Source organism: Poromitra crassiceps (genome assembly GCF_964638095.1).
Source record: "Poromitra crassiceps genome assembly, chromosome: 26".
Lineage (NCBI taxonomy): Eukaryota > Metazoa > Chordata > Actinopteri > Beryciformes > Melamphaidae > Poromitra > Poromitra crassiceps.
In genome coordinates this window covers 7,109,307-7,133,758 of record NC_139640.1, presented here as the reverse complement: position 1 = coordinate 7,133,758, position 24,452 = coordinate 7,109,307, and the positions used below count along the sequence as shown (strand labels likewise).

At 43.1% G+C, this 24,452-nt stretch overlaps 1 protein-coding gene across 1 annotated transcript; it reads right to left on the bottom strand.

Annotated features, from left to right (window-relative positions):
* Nucleotides 1-8,952: 8,952 nt before the first annotated feature.
* med18 (mediator of RNA polymerase II transcription, subunit 18 homolog (yeast)) lies at nt 8,953-24,071 on the bottom strand. The gene is made up of 3 exons (XM_083661314.1): nt 24,027-24,071; nt 20,806-20,913; nt 8,953-10,574 (listed from the first exon to the last, which is right to left on the bottom strand). Exons 2-3 carry the CDS (start codon nt 20,876-20,878, stop codon nt 10,018-10,020), a joined length of 630 nt encoding a protein of 209 aa, XP_083517440.1. The 5' UTR covers nt 20,879-20,913; nt 24,027-24,071; the 3' UTR covers nt 8,953-10,017.
* Nucleotides 24,072-24,452: the final 381 nt, after the last annotated feature.

The following is a 24,452-nucleotide window of genomic DNA, read 5'->3' as shown; positions in this document are numbered from 1 at the left end:
GCATGCTGCTGGTGCATTGTTAATGCGTATGAACTAGGGATGGGCATTTCTAGCAAAAACACTATTCGAAATTCGCTGGCCAAATTCGAATTTAATTCGAATTTCGAAAAAAAAAAAAAAAATGTAAAAAAAGAATTTTTTTTTTTTTTTTTTTTTTTTTTACATTTTTAATTTTTTTTACATTGACATTTTCGAAAATAAAAAACAGTTTTGACAATCATGAGTGGTTGTGGTTCATTAAATATTTAGTAGGCTCAGGTCTGAGTGCCAAAGGGGTGCCAAAGTCACCCCCTCTCCCTCTTCATGGGATTTCATCCGCCATTCATTTTTCCATAAACCTTGCTTAAAATGCTTATAGCGATTTGACTATACTTAGAATCAGGGGAGACAATGCAACATTTCACTCAAAAAAAAATATATATTTTTTTTTTTTCGAATTTCGAATTTCAATAATAAAAGTCGACCTTGATAATAACAACGATTATTCGAAAATTCGAAATTCGATGCCCATCCCTAGTATGAACTAATGTTAAACTTAACTAACCCTAACCATTAGGCTAAATAGCCTAACCATAAGTATAAACTAACCTAATGTATAATACATATAGGCCCATCATTAGTAAATTAAGACACATTAGTTGCACATTAGTAGACACATTAGTTGCTCCTGCAGTAAAGTCTAGTTTTACTTTGCCCTTTTTGACCTGTTAATTTTGTTTTTAGGCCATATGTTTTTACATTCTTGATCCTGTGTTATTTATTACCCTTGGATGTGGTATTTTATGATCTATTTGGTTGTCCTTGCTTTTTTGAAATGTTTCAGCTTTATAGCCCTGTTTTTATGTTTCCTTTTATTTACTGTAATTTATGTTGATTGTAACCTGGCTTGTAATTGCTGCCTTCTTGGCCAGATCACATTCGCAAAAGAGATCTTGTATCTCAAATGTCTTATCTGGTTAAATAAAGGTTAAATAAAAATAAATAAATAAAACTGTTAGTGTGTGTTATATATACTGTATATGTGTTAGTTTGTGCATATTAAGCATGGACTAACCCTTCATTAAAGTATTACCCAGTTACTCATAATAATAGTCACACCTGGTACCCCAGTGGTGGTTGGTGGTTTTGCAGAGGGTAACTGTTACCATGCGGGGTGATTTGACCAGTGGCCAGTGCCCTCCCAGTCACAAATCTGCTTCAGACTCTCTCGCTCTCTCTCGCTCTCGCTCACTCACTCTCTCTCTCTCACACACACACACACACACACACACCACCACCAGCCACCAAATGTGATCCGATGTGTGTGTGTGTAATCTGGCCATTCAATCCACTGGCCAACCTAGTTACAATTATGTACGAACATGTAACAACCACAAGCATGTGAATAGCCCCATGAGTAATCAGCATGAGCTCCTATGTGGGCATGTTGGTATGACTGCATTGCGGTCAAAATATACGACAGCTGAATATGAAATTGTCCCTCAAAATGGAGGCCTATATTATCCCAGAGTGTGGAATTCCAAATGTAGTAACTTATCATAAGTGAGGAATTTTGCTCACAGATGCTATTCTGGGGCAATTCACTCCAGTTATTGCTCAGGCCATGTAACTTAAAAACAAAACACACAGGGCCTGATGTATTTTGAGTGACATATGCATGGTTCATAACCAGACATATACTCACCAAAACAACCTCCTGCAGTGTGGTGGCTGAGATGGTCTGGAGGACCCCACCCCTTTCTTCACAGAATACAGCCACTGAGCCACTTAAAAGTGGCACAACATGGCCACCGGGCGCACTCAGACATGCACGCATGTTGTTGAGAGGCGAGCCATGTTGAGCAATGTGTGTCAAAAATAGCACATGTGTCATAGCACTGATTTATGGCAACTGATTTCTTCTTTTTTTCATAATCACCTGACCACTTTCAGAAATGGGAAAAAAATCAACTTCTGATGCGAGGTGAATACATAATGGTGGTTGCATTATGCTCAACCCAAGTAGAGAATCTTTTGTTTCAGCATGGGGAGTAAGTAACAATCTGCGTGCCGGAGTTTTGGCAACATTTGGGAATACATATAATGTGTCTTCAATACACCAATCAATACAAGAAAAAGTAGTAAACAATGAGACAGCTGACCCATTCCACAGACAGACAGACAGACAGACAGACAGACACACAGGCAGACAGACAGACAGACAGACATACAGACAGACAGACAGACAGGCAGACAGGCAGGCAGCCAGACATCAGACAGACAGACAGACAGACATACATACAGACAGACAGACATATAGACAGGCAGACAGACAGACAGACAGACAGACAGACACACAGACAGACAGACAGACAGACAGACAGCAGACAGACAGACAGCAGACAGACAGGCAGACAGACAGGCAGACAGCAGACATACAGACAGCAGACAGACAGACAGACAGACAGACAAACAATCAGACAGACAGACAAACAGACAGACAGACATACAGACAGACAGACAGACAGCAGACAGACAGACAGACAGCAGACAGACAGACAGAGAGACAGACAGACAGCAGACAGACAGACAGACAGACAGACAGACAGACAGACAGACAGACAGACACAGACATACAGACAGACATGCAGACAGCAGGCATACAGACAGACAGACAGACAGACAGACAGACAGACAGACAGCAGGCATACAGACAGACAGACAGACAGACAGACAGACAGCAGACAGACAGACAGACAGACAGGCAGACAGACAGACAGACAGACAGACAGACAGACAGCAGACAGACAGCAGACAGACAGCAGACAGACAGACAGACAGGCAGACAGGAGGACGGTGCTGGCAGTATTCGGGGCCCTCAAGGCCGACTGCTCTGCTGTCCCTCATACCAGACATTCCAGAGGCATCAGGGCTGCTGGCTTCAGGCTCTCTGTGGCTGATCTGGGAACAGTGTGTTCTGCACACAGCGGCAATCACTTCAGCCCAGCCACAACCCAGGCAGAGCACCACAGCAACAAGGCCGTGCTTTGTGCCTGATGGCAAATTGGCACCCTGAAAAAGCACTCGGGAATTTCATTCACATAACGAAAGGAATGCCATTTTTCCGCCCACTCCTGCAAAAGGCACCACCCCTCGTTTCGGTGCGGCCCGAGCGCTCGAGCACATCCCCGCCCGGCAAACCAGAGTGTTGTTGCACAAGTTCTCCTCCAGTGGGACCGACCGGGGGTGATGAGGTGGAAGCTGGTGGAGGAGCCACAAGGACACCCTCGGGAGATGGATGCCTGCACGTCTGCATGGGGAAAACAAACACCCCCCGTTTCGGTTCTGATCACCCTCCCAGCAAAACCAACCCGCCACCCTCTAACAAGCATATGGAGCGCTCCCCAATGACACAGGAAGGAGAGGGCTCCGATCCAAGTTATCGGGAATGTTCCCGAGTAGGCTGTTCCCGAGTCGTTAGGCGAGGCCGGATTTCAACCCCTCCGTGGCATCGGCCCAAATTTAGGCTGACTTAAAGACTTCCTGCACCCGGGCAAGAGCCAAGCTTATTGTGGCGTAGATCTCTTGGCACTGACTCTGCCAAGTATGAACATAATGTTCAGAGGCACCAAAGACAAATTGGTGCCAGGAGTTTTTTAATTAAGACTGTTGGAAAGTAAAGACATGTGAGCAGGTAACGGCCTCCCTGCATCATTTCAGATTGAGGTCTAACAAAACAGGTTTAACTATAGCACTATCTAGCTCAGCCTATTCATTATATTTACAAGTTAAAGAGCAATACAATGGCCCAAAGAGGAACATGAGCGGTACTGTTTTCATTGCCATAAGTGCAGCTAAGCTAATTGTCTTCTAATGAGTTTAGATGTTTAGTTGAATGATTATGATTGAAGGGGAAGAAGAGTGGACAGGGCAAATAAATACTATGTTGGCTGTTGCATTGCAATAACACACCGCAAATCAAGGTGCGTGTACTACACAAAAATCCATTTGACACCTATTGAAGCAGACTAGTAGGCACAGTACACAATAGGCCCGTGCTGCTATGTGGTATGTCATGTTGGTTATACCAGAGGCCATTTACACCTGGCGTTAACATGCGTTTTCTGTGATCAGATTGCAATCAGATTGTATTTTATCACTTCAGCCTGATTCCATTTACACCTGGCGTTAACATGCATTTTCTGCAATCTGATTGCAATCGGATTGCAATCGGATTGCAGAAATGGTTGTCCTCTCAATCCGCATAAAGTTGCTGTATCCAGATTGAGAGGACACATTGCATTTACACTTGTGTTCAATGTGTACACAATGCATCCCTGACCACCTCCGGAGGTGGTTTGGCCAATCAGATTGCAATCCTTCTTCAATGCGTTTTGGGGGTGTTTACACCTGTACTTTCAAGTGATAAAACACAATCTGATTGCAATCTGATCGCAGAAAACGCATGTTAACGCCAGGTATAAACGGAATCAGGCTGAAGTGATAAAATACAATCTGATTGCAATCTGATCACAGAAAACGCATGTTAGCGCCAGGTGTAAACGGCCTCTAGGTATAGCCAACATGACATACCACATAGCAGCAGGGGCCTATTGTGTACTGTGCCTACTAGTCTGCTTCAATAGGTGTCAATTGGATTTTTTTTTACGTGATAACAGACATGTCATAAATGTGTTTGTAATGGATCAGCTTACAAGCATAAAGCAAATAGTAATGATACCATATGAGCCCATGCTCAACAGAATCTGCATAGAAACTTATTTTTCCAACAAGACCCACAGATGACGAAAAGTCTAATAAATCTTTGATAAAACGATATTTTACTGTACCCTCTCCCAAGAGACTACATTCAGACTTATCGAGTTTGAGCGGGCACGCTCCGTATTTCCATTTCTTCAAATAAACCAAACAACACATCACTTGGCCTGCAGCGATGAGTTAAAATTGCTCACTTGCACAAAGCCATCGGTTTGGCTACGTCCACAATAGCCGAGCAGGCCGGGTGCCAAGACAGTGATTAGCCCGGGCTCTGCCTCTGTTCTCCAGGCGGAGCGTGGAGGAGAGGTGCAGAGGGAGTCCAGCTCATCACCAAAGAGCACTGTGCTAAACACCCAGTTGAAGTGGAAAGGAGCCAGCAGACTGGAGCGTTATCCAGGCTGGACACATACAGCCTTGGGCAAGGAGGCATCTGCCTCTATAATAGATCATTCACTTAGAGCTTGAAACATCATGCTTTAGGTCCTGAGGGACAAGAAGTCTGCTTCTGGTGGTCAGACGGACATAGAAACTGTCTCCATCAGATATGCCGGCCCGCTCTCATCGATGGTCAACTTGCAGTGTGTGTACTATGTCGAAAACGGTATAATGACGTTAAATTTCCAACACGCAAACAGCTAACATGCAAATTACAGTTTTTCACAATTGTTAACACACAAACAGCGAAAATTCGGCACAATTTGCACAACCTTCACTTCATGTACCAATCCCTCGACCCAATTTGGCACTAATTCACACTCCGTTATCTGCATTAGACTCTGACTTTCCTTCTTTACACTCTGATGTCAATTACACATCAGCTTGTTGTCAAAACACTACACACAATGTTCAGTTGTTGCACACACTTCTCAAGTCAAATCTCAAAGCATCAACCTACAACACACAAATATTCAAATCTCTAAACATTCAGGTCTGTTGAGCAATTTGCAATCAGGACTGCAGCATGAAAGTGCCTTGAGCCTCTGTTTTGCTTGTTGACCAATGGAGAACTTTCAAGAGAGACAAGCAGAAAACTTTTTTTGCTGCATATTTGTGTGCTGTTTTATGTTTATGTTGTCATTGTCATTCATATGGTGTGTTCCATTTCTATGATTGTGTTTTCAATTTTGCACTTCAGTGTGCTGTAGGCTACATGCTTGGTGTGCAGCAAATGCTTAGTTGTGTGTACTCAATGAATGGTGTGTGTCATTTGAAAATATGGCTGTGTACCAAATGAAAACACCAGTTCCATTTTGTGAACGGTTAAGATATTTGATGGCAGAGTCATCTTGCAAAGGGAGTGTCAGGTTTAGTATTGTGTGTGTGTGTGTGTGTGTGTGTGAGGTTTTCAGTTTTGTGTGTGTGCAGTTTTGAGAAAGCCGTTATTGTTTTGAGAAACGTGTGTTAACAATTGTGAAAAACTGTAATAGACAACAGCCTGTTCTCCCTGTTACCCTCAGGGAGGAGATACAGGGTCCCAAAAGCACGCACAAATCGCTTGAGGGACAGTTTCTTCCCGCAGGCCACGAGACTCCTTAACATACACAAATAGTGTAGTAGCCATACTGTACCGTACTGTAGCTGCTACCATTACGTATGTCTAATGTTTAATTGTATGTTTAATTAATTGTATGTTTAATAAGGAATATGCTATTTGCACCTGTACGTCAAATACGCAGAATTTAAAATGTTTAAGCACGTCTAAAGTATGCACATGACATGTGCACCTATGTGCAGTGAATATGCCACTGTCTCTGACTTGTCTTATCACTCTACTGCCTTATTGCTTGTTGTGTCTCTTGTTGTTTTTGCACTCATATGCCCTGTTATATTTGTACTATGTTGTAAACGGAGTTCACAGCACAAGAATTTCACACGTGATACTTGTACCACGGAGTGACAATAAAAATCTTGAATCTTGAATCTTGAATGCCATTGTGCCAAGGGTGGCTTTCAAGGTGCACCTATGTTGGAAGCGACAGTCATCTCCTCACCTTTCTGCCCCAGTGAGCTCGTCCTCGTCAGCTTTTGATATGCAGGTAGGTCAATGCACAGAGACAGCCATCTGCCCCGGCGCGCTGCGCTCTCTCTCCCTGTAGACATGCACACGGCGGTCACTTTACATTGCAATTCCCTGCACATGCATCTCTGCAGGGTTTATTATTAGAAGCCCTCATGACTACATTGTTATCCTAACTGAAGCATGTGCGTTAGTTACGTCAGTCTTCCACGTTGGACTGGCCATATTCATGATGACACACGATATATCGATATTGAATCGATATTCATGTGAAGGAACAAGTATCGATCTTTTAAAATGCATTTGACAAAAAAAGAAAGAATTTTTTTTGTTTTTTTTTTTTAAATAAACATAGGCTATAATATTATAGGCTGTGTGTGGCAGTTAAAACATAGTTTAAAGTTGATGTTTATTTATGTTTGTAGTTGAAACAAAAACATAAAATACTGTAGGCTACATGTGCATTGTGCATGCAACCATGAGCCAGATGTACAGACCTCAAATCTGTTTGCACTATAATGTTTGTGAACTGGAAATGATCATGAGCTGTATTTCATTTTATTTAATTTTATTTACAAAGCATTTATACTTTATGAAACACTGTTTACAACATGCTGCTCTTCAATGATTCTGTTGTATAGTGGAAATCTAAATTTGTTTGGCTTCTCACAGAAGACTGTAAAGAAAGAGACAGAAGACTGTAAAGAACGATAAGATGTTGAATGATCATGTTGAATGATGTTGAATTGGTCATGTTTAAATAAAAAAGAATGACATGATGTAACTGCTTGCATTATGGTCAATTCTTAATGTAAATATTAATATTTTTTAATAAAGCACCAGGTTAGAGGGTTCCTTGTACAATTTACAGCATTCGTTCTTTGAGCATGTCTTCCATTATCAAAGCAAAACTGGTATTCTAACTAAAATATCGAATCGTATCGTATCTGAAGTCGTATCGACTTGGGACCTTGTGTATCGGAATCGTATCGTATCGGGAAGTCAGTGGCGATACCCGGCCCTAGTATGAACAGTGAAGAAGTTGAGGCGGTTGCAGTGCGTTCATGTGTAACAGTCCCAGCTCAGGTTGCCATGAAAGAGGCACTAATGGGTTAATAGTAGAGATGAGAGGGGAAGAGAGGTAGAAATCAATGCTTTTGTTCAGGGGAAGAAAAGAAGGCTTTCACAGGTCTATGTATCATTAGGCAATTGAGAAAGCTAATTACAGTGGGGGGGGGGGAGAGATGTGCAGATCTCACAGCTAATTATTTCCATGGCAACCACAGCTCATGTGTAGATGATTTGAGGTAGCAATTCAGCTGGCTCCACAACCAGACCAGCCTGACTTGCAAACAGAACAAGGGAGACCCCTAGTGGAATATCATGGACGTGGTAGACACTCGTGACTAGTACTACCCCTCAAAAGGATCTGATCAATGCAACAACAACAAAAAGGACATCAATGAAGATTTGACTTTTTTTTAATTAACAAACTGAAAATGCTTTTGAAACTGTATAGCAAACTATATTTGTTCATTCGAAAATAAACTCTGACGGTGCTCTCTGGGAACAGGTGTCATTGCTCTCATTTTGTGTTTTTGGTGTTATTCCTTCCTAAAGAATATGTCTAGGGATGCACGATATATCGGCAATCATATCGGTGTTAGTCATTTTTTAACATATCGGTATCGGTCCGATGTTGCAATGTTAATATCGGTTATCGGTATCAGCCAAATTCTTCACATTGAGATGAAATAATGCAGTAAATCTATGATTTATGGGCTTTTACAAATGTTTTTGAAATAAAGAAATGCATTACTTTTTCAAATTCAGTGTTTACATGTGTTTTTCAGTATATACAAAATTTTATTATCATAGAAATGTGTTTTTATACAGATCATATCGACATCGGTAAATATCGGTTATCGGCCATAACAGCAATGTTAATATCGGTTATCGGCATCGGCCAAAATGTTCATATCGGTGCATCCCTAAATATGTCACTATTGCATTCTTTACCACCTGTCCATCATAGCTATCAAACTTCAATTAGGAATATCAATCGACACAAAAAGGAAATAGTCACAAAGTCAGATTTTTTTTTAACCTTATTTAGGAACTTCAAATTCTAAGATCTAACCCCCCCACCTCCCCCAGGAACTGTACACTGTGTTGAAGTACAAAAGCTCCACTATAATTACCAAGAGGTCAAACTTTGAAAACCGTAAGATCCTTGCTTTTCTCTTATTTTGGAGACTGCTGCTTCCATAAACATGAACATCACTTCCTGTGTGCACAGTATTTTTCCCGGGAAAGAGTAACCCATTCTCATATGCAATTTAGTACAGCAAATGTGAACGCTAAATCTGTTATACTGTATGTTAACAATTGGTGATAGAGAGGAGGAAAATAAGACATTTATAATTATGTTTTTAGTTTTCTTATTTTCAGACAAATTAGAGTATGGTGTTATTTTTACCTGCTGACGGGTTTCGGCTGTTAACTACAGCCTTCTGCAGAGCTGTCATCTGACTTCCTGGTGATGACGTGTCAGCAGGTAAAATAACACCTACTCTAATTGGCCTGAAAATAAGAAAACTAAAAACATAATTAAAAAGAAGACAAAATGAACCTACCGTAATTAATTTAAGACATTTATAAAGTATGAAAAAGTTGGGGATTCTTACTTGAAAACTAGTAAGGTTGAACTTTGGTGGAAAATGCAGTGATACTGTATTTTATTATAGTGCTACACATTAGTGACATTTTCTCATTTGCATTACAAAATTACCAGGCAGAGTGTGAGAACATTGACGCCGAACGTAAGCAGAACTGAAGCTTGAAGCAGGCACAAGCTGAACGTACGCCTTACTGTTCACACAAGACGCCTTCTCTTTTCCTCTCAGCGCCTACTCTCGCGCCTTGAACCCCGCCCACGACTCCCAATGACTTCATGCCTCACGGCTTCAGCGTCAAACTTGGAAATTCGCCGTCGGTCCTGAGTGATCGCTTCGGCGTAGGCATGAGCGCGGCTTCGGCACGGCGTGGCACGCTGCGCGCGAGCGGTGTGAACGGCTCCGTCTGTTAACAAGGACGCCGAAATGAAACTTGTGGGTACAGCAGCGTAGGTACAGCTTCGGTTGAGCGTTGCTTCGGCGTCCTGTGTGAACGGAGGGGCTTAGGTTGGAATCAGTCTGATGGAGTCCATGATAGTGAGAGGAGAAGAATCAACACCCACCCCATCAATGTCTCTGTTTGCTGGGGTCGATCTTCTCCAGATGAACCAGGGGTTTGAGCTGCTCGGCGAAGCTGCGCATGTCCTCGGACACGTTGTCCTGGCCGGCGGGAGCCGACACGCTCAGCTCCACCAAGTAGGAGAGCGACAGACGCTCCGTGTTCTCCGTGTTCCCCGGCACCAGGATGCGCGACAGCTTGCTGACCACTACCTTCATGACGCCTTTGCGGAAAATGTGTCCGTTGGCCACAAACTCGTGGTCCATGCGGAAGCCCATCTCGTTGAGGAACTCCGGCAGGCTGTGCGAGGCCGCCACGTCGACGCAGTTGCGCGCCAAGGCGTGGCGACTCTTGTCTCCCACCTCTGGCTGGCCGAGGTAGCGCAGGTGCCACGGGGCCGTGGGTTGGGAGAGGGAGCGTCGGGCGCGCAGGATGAACGGGTTCCCCTGTTGACCCTTCAGAAGGTACACCAGCTCGTGGTCCATGAAGGTCTCGGGCTCCATGTTGTCGCAGAGCCCTCGGAGGCGATGCAAGAGGCTGTCGAGTGCCTGGTCCAACACGCTGCCTGAAACGAGAAAGGGTAGAGATTGGATAGGGATGGGGCATTCGAGAGACGTCAGTGTTTGAGCAACGTTTCAACCGTTCTCCATACTCCAACCATAGAGACACTGCATGAAATAGGCCACGCCCATCACGGGGGGAAAAGCTCCGTTCATTTCCACACACCAGCGTCATTTTCCTTGAATTAAACATAGCTAAAAGCTGTTGTGTGGTGGGGCTGCGCAGACAACAAATGTAAAAAATCGCCAGTTAAAGTTTTTTTGTACTCCCGAGGAAAACAAGGAAGCCATTGAGAATTGGCGAGAAGAAAAATGTGGACGTTGCTGTCAATGAGGTAAGTTGGAGTGTTCATCTTCCGTATATACGATCTTTTTGTCCAACACCTGACCGTGCACGCGACATAGGAGAACGCCAGGATTGGACGGGAGTTTGTGTTTTCCCCCGTTTTGGGCGTGGCTTCTGAATGATGATGAGCTCCGCAGTGTCTCTATACTCCATTTTTTTTATCTGAATCCGCCAACGCAGGGGTAAATCCCGCTGCAAACAGGATAGACGTCCAGAGACAGACGCATGCTTCTCCATAATGGAGGCCCGATAAAACTCATTCAAAACGTTACGCTAGTTCGCCTACTTGACTCCACTGCCGTTTCCCATAACATTAGCAACAACAAATACGGAGAAAGTGCCCGGCCGGCCAGTGGAGAAATAGAATGTTGTATTCAGTGGGTTTACGTTACTGCTGTTGTATGGCTGGGCGATAAAACGATCTCAATAGGGGATTGTGATAAAACTCACATCGATAATGATTAGGGCTGGGTATTGGTTCAAATTTCAAGAATCGATTCCGATTCACAAGGTTCCGAATCGATTAATCCCGATTCGATTCGATTCGATTTGATTAATTTCAATATTGATTTGGTTAGTGATACTAAAACATGTTTTTTTAGCTGTAACCTGAATTACATGACTGTCCAGTTATGTAACACAGGGGTTCCCAACCTTTTTTGCGCCAAGGACCGGTAGATACATGGGGAAAAAAAGTTGCGGACCGGTTGTCAATTTGAATGGTTTTAGTTACACATATATTTACTCACCAGTTGGTGACAAAGGGTAAATAACAGCCTTTTCATCTGTCAATAAAGACACTTTCACAATTATGCAGTGATTTGATTTCAGCCTATATCATTTCTAAAAGTAGATATTAATGATCAAACATTTCCATTCATGTAGCCTACAGTATTTATGTTTTTGTTTCAACTACAAACATAAATAAACATCAACTTGAAACTATGTTTCAACTACCACACACAGCCTATAATATTATAGCCTGTTTATTAAAAAGAAAAGAAAAAATTGGATTAAAAAAATCGATCTCTGGACATATGAATCGATATCAAAGGATTAAAATAAAAATAGATTAAAAATTGGAGAATCGATTTTTTTAACCCAGCCCTAATAATGATGATATGACTGGATATGTTTGACTTGATATGGATAGCTCTAACAGCCTATCACACAGCAGATAAACGCAACAGTCAGTCAGTCTGCAGTTTTTGTCAAAGCGCGCATACCTATTTCCTAGCGCAAAGCAATGAAAGCGTAGTTGGAGAGCTACCAGTGAACAAAGTGGATGTCTTCTGGAAGTGGAAAAGAGGAAAACAATTATGGCTGATCATGGACACAAAAGCAACGGTGAAAATAGTGAACTCCAGGTGAGGAAATTGCATCATGTGAGGAGCTCACTGTTGTCCCTTTCATCAGATAGTAGTAACCAAACTGACAGTGGAGCTAACCGGACAGCTAGCCAGCACCTAGTATCTCCCCAGACTCAAATATTACGTTGAATCGCTGCGCTCAGCATACTACATAAATAAGTCCGTGTCAGTTCACAGCCACTGCTGGTTTTTGAAGGCGGGTTGAAATTGAATGAGTGACAGGTCGTAGCACCGATGAGAGAGCGGGTTCGAAAAATGGGCTGCGCGCCTCCCGTGTCGTCTGATCGCAAAGTCGTTACTGATTGGAGAGGACTGAATCCATCACTGGCATATGACTGGCCAAGTGAACGGTTCCCTCCCATAACCAGCCGGCTGAGGGAAAGTGTCCCAGACCCAGAGAGAGTTCTGCAGCATGCAGTAACGTAGTGTATCAGACCCACAGAGAGAGCTCTGCAGCATGCAGTAACATAGTGTATCAGATAGGGATGTAACCATAACCGGTTTTAATGATAACCGTGATAAAATTCCTTACGATAACCGTACCGTTTCAAATTTTCATTATCATTAAAACCGTAGTACCGTGATTACAGTGCTTTGAAAAACATGGTAAATACTGTCCGTCATCAACCAAAGTTGGCAACCGTCTCCCAGATGCAAACGTGCAGCCTTGGAGAAATGATTTCAGTGAGTGTATCAATCCTTTTTGGGTCTGAGTTTTCAATATAAAACGTAAAATGATTTCAGTGAGTCTCTCAGTATTTTTTGAACATTTTCGCAATTTTTTTACGAATATCGTGATAATACGATAACCGTGATCATTTTGGTCACGATAATTGTGATGTGAAATTTTCATACCGTTACATCTCTAGTATCAGCCTAGTATCAGGATTTTAAACTCGACAAACAGATTAACTCTGTAGTGAAATCTAGCTTTTTACAGCTGAGGCTTTTATCTAAGGTCAAGCCTTTTTTAACCTTTTTTAACCTTGAAAAACGTATACATGCTTTTATCTCGAGCAGACTCGACTACTGCAATGCCCTTTATGTTGGGGTGAGCCAGGCCTCCCTCTCACGCTTACAGCTGGTCCAGAACGCTGCAGCTCGCCTTCTAACAGGAACTCACAAGCGTGAACACATCACCCCTGTACTGGCCTCCCTCCACTGGCCGCCTGTTCGTTTTAGAATCCATTTTAAAGCAGCTACGAGCAAGATTTTCGATTGTTATTAAACAGTCTAAATTTAATATCGATGCATCACATCTTACCTCTAATAGTAGACGAGACCAACGCAGAGTAGTCTCGCTTGAACCCCGAGTGAATCGGCCAGTGTTGTCTCTGTCTGTGGCCGGGGCAGATCAGGAAGTGAAATGAAACGGTTTGCGGCAGCCACTTCGGCCATAACCACAAAATAACAAAATTACTTCCCAAAAAAACGGTTAGAATATAACGAGAGATGTTCGCGAGAGTAGCGAGCCCCTGCATGGCGTTCTCCGTGTTTATGGTCTGTTGCTAGGCAGAGCGAAACGGCGGAAGGCAGGCAGCTGCCGTAAACCGTTTCGTTTCACTTCCGGGTTTATCCGGCCCGCCGGTAGACAGACACAGACTCTATAATCATCAAGAGAGCAATCTCCGATTCTCACGGCTTTGGTCTCAGCTACTATTATAGGTAAGATGTGATGCATCAATATTGTAATTATACTGTTTAATAACAATCGAAAATCTTGCTCGTAGCTCCTTTAAGATTGTATTGTTTGCTTTCAAATCGCTAAATGGATTAGCCCCAACCTATCTCTCTGAGCTTTTAACTCCGTATGCCCCGACTAGGTCACTCAGGTCCACTGACCACCAGTCTCTCCTGGCCGTCCAGAAGGCAAGGCTCAAGCTCAGGGGAGATCAGCCCCCAAACTGTGGAAGGAGCTCCCGCTGCATGTCAGGCTGGCCCCGCCCCTACACTGCTGCATGTTAGGCTGGCCCCGCCCCTACACTGCTGCATGTTAGGATGGCCCCGCCCCTACACTGCTGCATGTCAGGCTGGCCCCGCCCCTACACTGCTGCATGTTAGGCTGGCCCCGCCCCTACACTGCTGCATGTCAGGCTGGCCCCGCCCCTACACTGCTGCATGTTAGGCTGGCCCCGCCCCTACACTGCCCATCTTTCAATCTCGCCTCAAAACACACCTTTACGACGTGGCGTTTCATTACAACCTAGTACGGGAGTCGCGTTTTTTCTACTTTCTGTTTTTTGTCACTATTTTAACTTCTGTCTTACTTGTGTGTGTGCTGAGTATTTTCTTTTGTCCCTGCTATTTTCGTTTGAGTGGACAGCACTTTGGTCAACTGTGTTGTTTTAAATGTGCTTTATAAATAAAGTGGATTGGATTGGATTGGATAAGAACTCTCCTGGGTCTGGCGTTGACACTAACCAGCAGCACCTAACATTAGACAGACAGCCACTGTCTGCCACCGGGACATGGTGTCCGAGGTAGGAATGTGGTGGAAGCACCGGGCCAAAGAGAAACCGCTTTTCAACCAGCTGAACAATACTGACATCTCAACAGCAAAGCGCGTCAAGCGAGCCAGCCGGAGTCATGTTTTTCCAAATAGTCAAACTATTCAGGATGAATCTAATATACTGAACAAAAGCGGACACCTTGACAGCAACAAGCGTCAAGCTAGCCAGCCGGGATCAACAAGAAAATACTTCCTGTCAATGTTTTTCCAAAATAAAACTATTCAGGATGGCGTTATTATGGATCCCACTGCACTTTGGGGCAGAACACGCCCGGCGCCCCCCCCCCCTATGCAGCATTCAAGCACTGGGATTGGCCTGGAGTGAGCTAAATCTCCCACACACTCTGCATCCACGCGTCACAGCGATTTCATTATCCAACTGAGTGAAATTTGATAACTGACATTGAAATAAATGATGGTCTAAAACCAGGGGGTCGCGACCCCAAAGTGGTTCGTGGGGCCGTTTTGAGTGGGTCGCGGATTGGTGCGTGACTTTTTTTTGTTATCATCTGAAACTAGAAGACTTAAGGCAGCCATTGGTACCAACCATGCCATGCTAGCTGGACAGAAAGGGGGCTAAATACGGCTGTGAAATTAGGCTACGTTTTGGTGAGGGAAAAAGTGGCATGGCCATTTTCAAGGGGGAACTTTGACCTCTCACCTGAACTTTGGGTCGTGACAAACCTCTTCTAAAGACACCTATTTCTGAAGAAAATGGTGAAAATGACATACCCAAACTAAAATGCTTACTGTGGCTGAACCGCTAGGGTTACAGACAACTGCCTGACCTTTTCTGAAAGGTAAGACTTTGAAGTTTCTGTTCCAAGTGTCAGGATGACTATGTGTTACTGACCCTGAGTAACACCAGCTCAAACACAGTGGTTGATTCTCGCCTAGAATAAAAAACACTTTTAGAGTGTAAACAGTTACCTGTGGTTGTTGTATTTATGGCTAGAAACCCAATGGAGACATAGCCACAGGCCTTACCACATCCCAACTCAAAGAAGATGAAAAAATACCAAAACATGAGTATTTGGCAGTGGTTTTTGGAGGGAGATACCTAGGCGGATTTCCAAAAAGCCATTTGAAAAAGCCAAATAATCTGAAATGTTGTCTTTGTCTTTGTACAAAGACGGCTATAACTTCCGCTGTGTTGATCTGATCCGAAAAAGGAAGACAGGGTTCGATGCACAAGATTCAGACGATTAATTTGGTATGTAGCATGAACAGCATTGTTCAGAATTAACTACCTAATTCATCACGTTAACTCATTCACCGCCAATGACGTCTTTGACGTGTTATCAGCAATGGCCTTCCCCGCCAAGGACGTGTTTGACGTGTTTTTGTTTTTATTGGTGCAGCGCCTGCAGCAAACACTTGCCCAGCCTGTCACACAGAGACAGGTCCCTGCCTTCAAAGGGTAGCCGACAGCACGCGATCAAACACATACCGCAGCTGTTGTTTTGAAATTGAGCCAGAGGAAAAGCAGAGAACGGGTAACGCTTCCTTGTGCAGACAGGAGAAACGCAATTGAAACGCCGAGCTGGAGTCGCCTTCCTCTGTGCCAGCCAGGAGAAAACGGGAGAAAGTAATCAAGAGATGTGTTTGATCATCGGAGGAATGAGGAAATGATCGATCAGTTTGCGAGGGCGGTGAGGACGTGTTGAATAGCCGAGGGGAAAACGGGAACGATCATACAGTAGATATGACAGGGAGACATGGACGAGGACGGTGTACCAGAACAAATCAAAATAAACACAGGAACAGCTAGGCAGCAGCGGGCAGAAGGCACTCACAGCAGCCCGCTGTCCTTCTCAAGAGCTCTTCAGTTGGTTCATGAAATCGCTGGGCTGCTCGCCCTCCAGTGTTGCTCCTGGCCAATCCCAGCGCCACAGGGCGTGGTTATTGCTTATCCTATGTTGGGTTAGAAATCTAAAAGGGGGATCGTGTGTGTGTGTGTGTGTGTGTGTGTGTGTGTGTGTGTGTGTGTGTGTGTGTGTGTGTGTGTGTGTGTGTGTGTGTCTGTCTGTCTGTCTGTCTGTCTGTCTGTCTGTCTGTCGGTGTGTCTGTCTGTCTGTCTGTCTGTCTGTCTGCACACTCACACCGAGTAAACTGTATTGTTGAATGTAAAAAAAAAAGCACTTCATGTGTGTATATATATATATATATATATATATATATATTTTTTTTTTGTCATTTGTGTCCTAACGAATAATATTTACATGTCTGATGTCAATACAGTTCAAAATAAAAGAATTGAGAGTGAGTTATGCCTGAGATTGTGCCCTTTTACAAAAATGCTTTTTTCTCCCTTTTCTCTTCCCAGACAGGCTTTTTTGGTGAACATGGGGTGTATAAAAAGGGTTATAAGTAGAGTACAGAACATGCTAAAAGCTAACTTTCTTTTTGGGGGTGAAAGTAGAGACTTAGATCTTCATTTCGAGGTATTGGACATCACTGTAGTCCTAGTACAGAATTTACTGTGGGTCTTGAAAGATGACCAAACATTATGGAAATACTTGGCCTGTGCCAAAAATGCCAGTCAGATATTGGCAGTGAATGAGTTAATGACAGATGAACAGAAAAAAAATCTGAAACGTAACGCCTGTGTTACGGTGCAATGACTAACGAAAAATGTGGGTCATGAGGCTTGATCAGTTGAGAACCACTGGTCTAAACCCTTGGTTCTCAAATGGGGGTCCGGGGACCCCCAGGGGTCCGTGGTACTTTGCCAGGGGAATCCGCGAAAGGTTTTCAGGAAAATAAAAATAAAAATATTTTTGTCGTTGCAAAAGCTTCATAGTTCAGTGAAAATATTGTATGCTTTAAATCTAAAATTGTTCATGGATTACATTCTAATCTAACAAACCTATCAATTTAAAAGTCAAAGTCAAAGTCAAGCACACTAAGCTTAGCCCAAAATCACAAATCAGAATGAGGGGGGTCCCCGGTATATTTTCTATCTTGTAAGGGGTCCTTGGCTGAACAACATTTGAGAACCTCTGGTCTAAAACCACTGAGCTATAAATAAATAATAAATAAATAAATAAATATATAAATATTGAGAGATGGTGGCTATCTAGGCTATCTCGTATTTTCTTTTGTCACTGGACTCACTGCTATTTTTGTTTGAGTGTACCGCACTTTGGTCAACTCTGTTGTTTTAAATGTGCTTAAATAAAGTGGATTGGATTGGATTGGATAAGAACTATCATGGGTCTGGCGTTGAGACGAGCCAGCACCTAACTACTTGTGTGTGCGCAAGACAGCCATTGTCTGCCACCGGGTCATGGTGACCGGGGTAGGAATGTAGTGGAAGCACCGGGCCAGAGAGCGGAGAAATTGCATGGTTTGCCGTGGGTTGCGGCAAACCATGGGTCTGGTTTGCCGCCAGACCCAAGCCGAAATCCTGCCAGATCAGTGAACCAGATTCTGCGCAGTAGCTCCATTGAGTTGGAACCTGTGAGGCCCCCGGCCCGCCCCTCTGAACTTTCTTTTCTGCGTTGTGTATTTATATACAGTCTAGCTCTGTAAATATGGCACTTTAAGTTGTAATATTTTTGTCTCGCCAAAAGTAACCAGGAAGATTCCCACTATGAGATCAATTTATCAAAATGACGCCTGTACGGAAATCAGATTTGCGTTGTTGGAGATTGAGCTCGTATCAACCGGACAAGTCAGACCTCCGGGCTGCTCTCACTGCTATAAGGAGGAAATGATCTGATGAACTGATGTTTGCAGCTCTGTGTTGATTAGCCTAATGTACGTTGTTTACTGGTATAGTGTGGGTAGGGCAGCCAAACCTAGTAACGTTAGCCCAGCGCATTAGCTGCCTGGTCTCTTCTCTGTATATCCTTACAACAGCTAAGAGAGGAGCTTGTGCAGAACGAACATCCCCACAGTCAAAGCACTTCCCTGAGATATCCATATAAAAACGTGTATTGCTTTACTACCAAAAATAAAACCTCCAGTGTTTGTTTGTATAAGCTAACGCTAACGCTAACCCGTTAGCGATTAGCTAATGGCTGGTGGTTGTGTACACTGTAGACCCCATCTTATACCCGGGAGTTAACATTAGAAAACACATTTCCTGGCATACACAGGCAGTTGGAAAACCTGGTCATTTCTGAAAATATGTATCTATTATTGTGTTAGTCCAGCTATCGTTATCGGTTGTTAGGTTATAGTAATATTAAGCCGACAAATAATGCAAAACAGCCGGCTAACACAAGCGGCTAATGCTAGCCTGCATCCGTTAAAACAGGGGTGGGCAATTATTTTTCATGGGGGGCCACATGAGAAACCCAGATTGTTGCCGAGGGCCGAACAGATATTGCCATGCCGTAACCCAGGGATGGGCAACTTTGATGATAGAGAGGGCCAGAAAAAAATTTCCTCGGAGAAAGGTGAATGGGGTTTTACAATGGGGATTTAAATGCATAAAATAAGGTCTGTGGTTAACAAAAGTTTATGGGAGTGGCACATTTGTGTTCAGCAGGATAATTTTCACAAACGTGAATCACTTTTATGCCATTTGAAGCGTTTTCTGAAATTGCATTGCGTTAAAAAAATGCATTTACATTTCAAAAGTCATAAAAGTGATTGACGGTTGTGAAGGTGATCCAGGTTGAATGTGTGGTAATCAGTGAACTCTGCAGGTGTCGTCTCTTTGGTGAATGAAAACCTGCTCTTTCTCTGCCCTCCATGGTTACCTATCCCTGACGTAGAACATCAGTATCAAAACACTGATACGATTAGAGCCCGACCGATACTGGATTTTGGAGGCCGATGCCGATACCGATATTAGGAAGTAAAAAAATTCCGATATCGATATATCGGCCGATATTCTTATATTATATAATTAAGCAATATAGCATGAGAGCCAGTGTGTTGTGGAAAATATATCCCGCTGATCAGCTGTTATCCCACGAGGCCGCAGGCCGAGTGGGATAACTGCTGAGCAGCGGGATATATGCCACAACACACGCTGCTCGAGTGCTATATTGCTTTTATAAAACGGTTTCCAAGTATGATAATATAATAATAATAATTAATAATACTATAAGTCCGACTGGCATATCATTCTGGCAGAGTCAGTTGAAACACTACTGTAAGGCGGGACCGCAAGAACGTGCGGGTGATTTGATTGGATCGTTCTGGAGACTGAAGTTGACATTGGCCAATCCTGGCGCTTGCTGAGAAGCTGAGAGCTTTCTGCAAAGCCCGACACCAACTAACGTTACGGGGTTAAATGCGGGGTTAAATGCGGGGTTAACAGCCTTTTTTTTGCAAAGAAGACATTAGCCCGCGTCTATTCTTGTACAAAACATAATTTTCTGCAAAGTATTAGTAAAGTTATAAGCGAAGATCGATTCACAAGGATCTGACAGCTGTCTCCGCCATTTGTTTTTTCTACATTGTCATTTGAGGTAACCAAAGCCTTTTAGTAAGAGAGTTGCCATGGCAACTCAATAACCCATGGCCATGGGTTATTGGAGTGGGTTACTGGATTTATACAATGGCTGTGAACCAATCAGATTGCTTGATTTGAGAGAGCCGTTTTATAATACACCATTATATTACACAATTATTTTTGCAATGATCCCTCACATATCAAACACTTGACAAAGATATATGACTTGACATGACTTGAGATATGTAATGTAGGGAGGATCTTTTACAGCTTATCAATAAACTTTATTGTCCAAAATGACATCAATGCAATGAAACAGTAAACCAAACTCGGAATTTAATAATTGTAAATAACTAGAAATACAAAAACACAAACAGAACAAATATAAAATATAATTTGAGTTAAGAAAAAAAATCAAATATACACGACATGCCGTCTATAACTTAAAAAATACAAAATAAAAAAATATCTGCATATCGGCCGACACCGATATATCGGTTATCGGCCAATATCGGCCGATAATATCAGTGGACCGATATATCGGTCGGGGCTCTAGATCTAAATCTTCTTTCTTTTGTTGGGGACATTTGTGACTTACCTTGCAACAGATACTCCATCATGTTTAGTGTACCCCCAGTGACTGGCATTGAAGTAACAGGTGGAGCCTCCATCTTTCCTCAGACACAACACGTCCTTGTCTTTGAATCTGAGGGCAAAACATTGCATCAACTTTCAAGTCAGTTTCCTCCATGTATCTTCCCTGCTACATATTTGTTCACTTTTTTAGCCCCTCCAAACTTTATTTAGTTAACAAAGTCTGACCAATAGACCAAATCAGCGGGATGTTTACATTTACTTCCGGGTACCCCTGGGTCCACACATTATAATGGCAGTGAACGGCACAAACTGACGTGTTGAAGACAAAAACAGACAAAGAAGACAAAAATGGTTCGTCCGTGTTGTGTTGTTGTTTAATATCATTCATAACAACACTTTCACTAACGTTAGTGGAGACCAGACTAGCTTATTTACCTGTTGGACCAGACCAGAGTAGACTTGACGCTAAATTAAATTAACGTGGCGTCGGTAGCTCTGTCTGTAACGTTAACGAGTCTGCTCTCGCCGAGAAGAGCCTGGTGACGCGAGGTTACGAGTCTGCAAAAAAACAGCGAGTTTGACAGACAAACAAACATTATTAGCTAGCTAACACTACATAAAACAAACACAGAAGAAAGGCTAGATACGTCGGACAAGCATGTTTACCAACCGTTTAACCATTTAAATTGAAAGTAGTCGGCCGAAAACAACGAGAGGGTTTGACAGCATTTATTTGACAACACGCACATTTAAACCTGCCGCCTTCCCCAAGTGGTACCCGGAAGTAAATTTGTTTACATGGTGACGTCACGGTGATTTGGTCTATACAGTATCCATTTGGTCATGAAGTAAAGCAGTACAAAGACGCGTGATTTCTAACCCCACATAGGATAAGCAATAACCACGCCCTGTGGTGCCGGGATTGGCCAGGAGCAACACGCTCTTGAGAACAGACAGCGATTTCGAGAGCGGACACTGAAATGAATTATGGTCACCTACCTTCCTTAGCATAGTAATACTAATAATAAGCATAATAATTGTAATCTACACAATGTACACAATCTACAAAAACATGCAATAATATAAACGGTGTTGTGTTCACGTTCATAGCTCATATAATATAATGTATGATTATCGTTAATTTCAAGCTCAATTCTTACCCTGAGAAAAGGTACAGCACTGAAAATGTAACAAGCAATAGTTTTTTAAACATCTTTATTTTAAAAGATGAAAAACCCCAGGTGCTTTAGTCCCAAGCAGAGGTCCCAAGCTTCAATGCTCCTGGCCAATCCCGGCGCCACAGGGCGTGGTTATTGCTTATCCTATGTGGGGTTAGAAATCACGCTACAAAGACCACACTGAGCTATTACACATTTTAGTAACATAATCAGACAAACAAAAAAGTCAGAGGTCAGAGAAATCAAAATGTATGTTTAAACATCCAAGGCTTGTTTCGTTTTTATGCATTTCAGTGCTTTCTCACAATTGATCGTCTCATTCATAAAGACTATGAACAGTCTGCCATTAGCAGTGTTGGGGAGTTAGTGAACTACATGGAGTTGAACTACATTTTGCAGTGGGTTGCTGGTAGTTCAACTACATTCATATTTGTGTCAAATAGTTAAACTACTTTTTGGTCATTTTTGTGTAGTTTAACTACTCAAACTACAAACTACAATTTTGGCCAATAAAATGAAAGGAATATACACATTTATTTTATTTTGCCAATACGGTTGAACCAGAACCCCCTTTGACAGGACTGCCTCTTTTTCTTTCGTCCTGATCGGTTTGAAGGCACTGGCAGCATAGCCTGGGTAAACCCAGCCCCCACGTGACCTGCTCTCAGACAGACCCTGCTCACTAGTCACTAGTGACTAGTGAGCAGAGTACGTGGGGGCTGGGTTTACCCAGGCTACTGGCAGCATAGACCGTGAAGGCAGCGAGGATGGCGTCCACCCGCTATGCCGACCACCCGCAGTGCCGACAGCCCGCAATGCCAACGTTAGGTTTAGGCGTGGGGGGTGGGAGAGGTTAGGTTTAGGGTCTGCGGGAGGTTAGGTTTAGGCATGGGGGGTGGGAGAGGTTAGGTTTAGGGTTAGGGTCTGCAGGAGGTTAGGTTTAGGCATGGGGGGGTGGGAGAGGTTAGGTTTAGGGTTAGGGTCTGGGGGAGGTTAGGTTTAGGCGTGGGGGGTAGGAGAGGTTAGCTTTAGGGTTAGGGTCTGCGGGAGGTTAGGTTTAGGCATGTGGGGTGGGAGAGGTTAGGTTTGGGCGTGGGGGCTGGGAGAGGTTAGCTCCAGCCGGTCCCCCAACGACACGCTGCACACTGCCTCGCTCAGCTGGTTCTGCTTGTGGGCTATCGGCATTGCGGACTGTCGGCACATAGACACTGCACCGCGAGGATCCCACTAACATTACTGTACTTCTTGACACACAGCCTACGCTGCCTCTAATTGGCTTGACTGGTATTCTTACTCTGACCTTAACCAATCCTAGCGCAAGTCACACAGGCTATGCTGCCTCGGATTGGCTTGCCCTGAGATTCTTACCCTAACCAATCCTAGCCAAGTATTTTCTGTTTATTTGTCTGATAAAACAAAACCTAGAAGAACCCAGATTTGTTTACAACAAACACAAACACAACATCTAATGTATTGGGTGTCAAACTCAATTGAGAGGCATATTTTTACTTGCGTTGTGCTTTTCTGTAGGCTATTATGATTTACTTCATATATCACATGTACATTGTCTTTTTTTTTTACAAAATAGTTTGAACTATTTTGGTAGCTTCCTAAGCTATGCTTTCAAAGTAGCTTCCCCAACACTGTAGATCAGCATCTGTGGAGTAATTGTTTAATTTAGCCATACTATTTTACATTATTTGCATTTTTGTCCTGCATTTACGTTATAACTTAAAATATAATGTCGTTGACGTTATATTCTAAATTGGACTATTGAAGGTAGGCTATGAAAAGCAAGTATTCTTTCGGTAGAGGCACTTGTAACCTTAGGCCACACCATGGACACGGATCTTTTGAAATCATGCCTAGCCTAGCTAGCTAGCAATGCAGCAGCTAGCTAAGTTAACTAACGCTAGCTAAGTTAACATTAGTTAACCGTAGTCTCGGTGTTAGCTGTAACGTTACTCGAGTTGACGTGGTTGGCTTTTTGCTTGAATGGGATGGCTTAAATATCAATAAAAGCGCAAAAAAGCAGTTAGCTGACCTCTTTAGCTTTAGACAAGCCTGGGACTTCCGGTCACAGTTTCTTCTTCTTCTTCTTCTACTTCTTCTTCTTCTTTGCATTTCTTGGCGGATTGCAATACCAACTTTAAGGTGCATACCGCCACCTACTGTACCGGAGTACGTAGAACAAGATCAAGTTTACATTAGTTAATAGGAAATAAATTAAATAAAAATAAATAAATTAAACCACGTATTAAACAATCTATTAAACAACCCTGTGTCTTTTAAGCCGGTCACACTTTCTTCTTCTTCTCTGGGTTGTGACCAGATCCCAGCAAACCAAATGTGGGACAAATATGTTTGTGTGGGACAATGTGGGACACATTGCCAATGCTGAGCAGGACTGCAACTAACGATTATTTAGGGGGGGGGGGGGGGGGGGGGACTAATGATTATTTTAATTGTC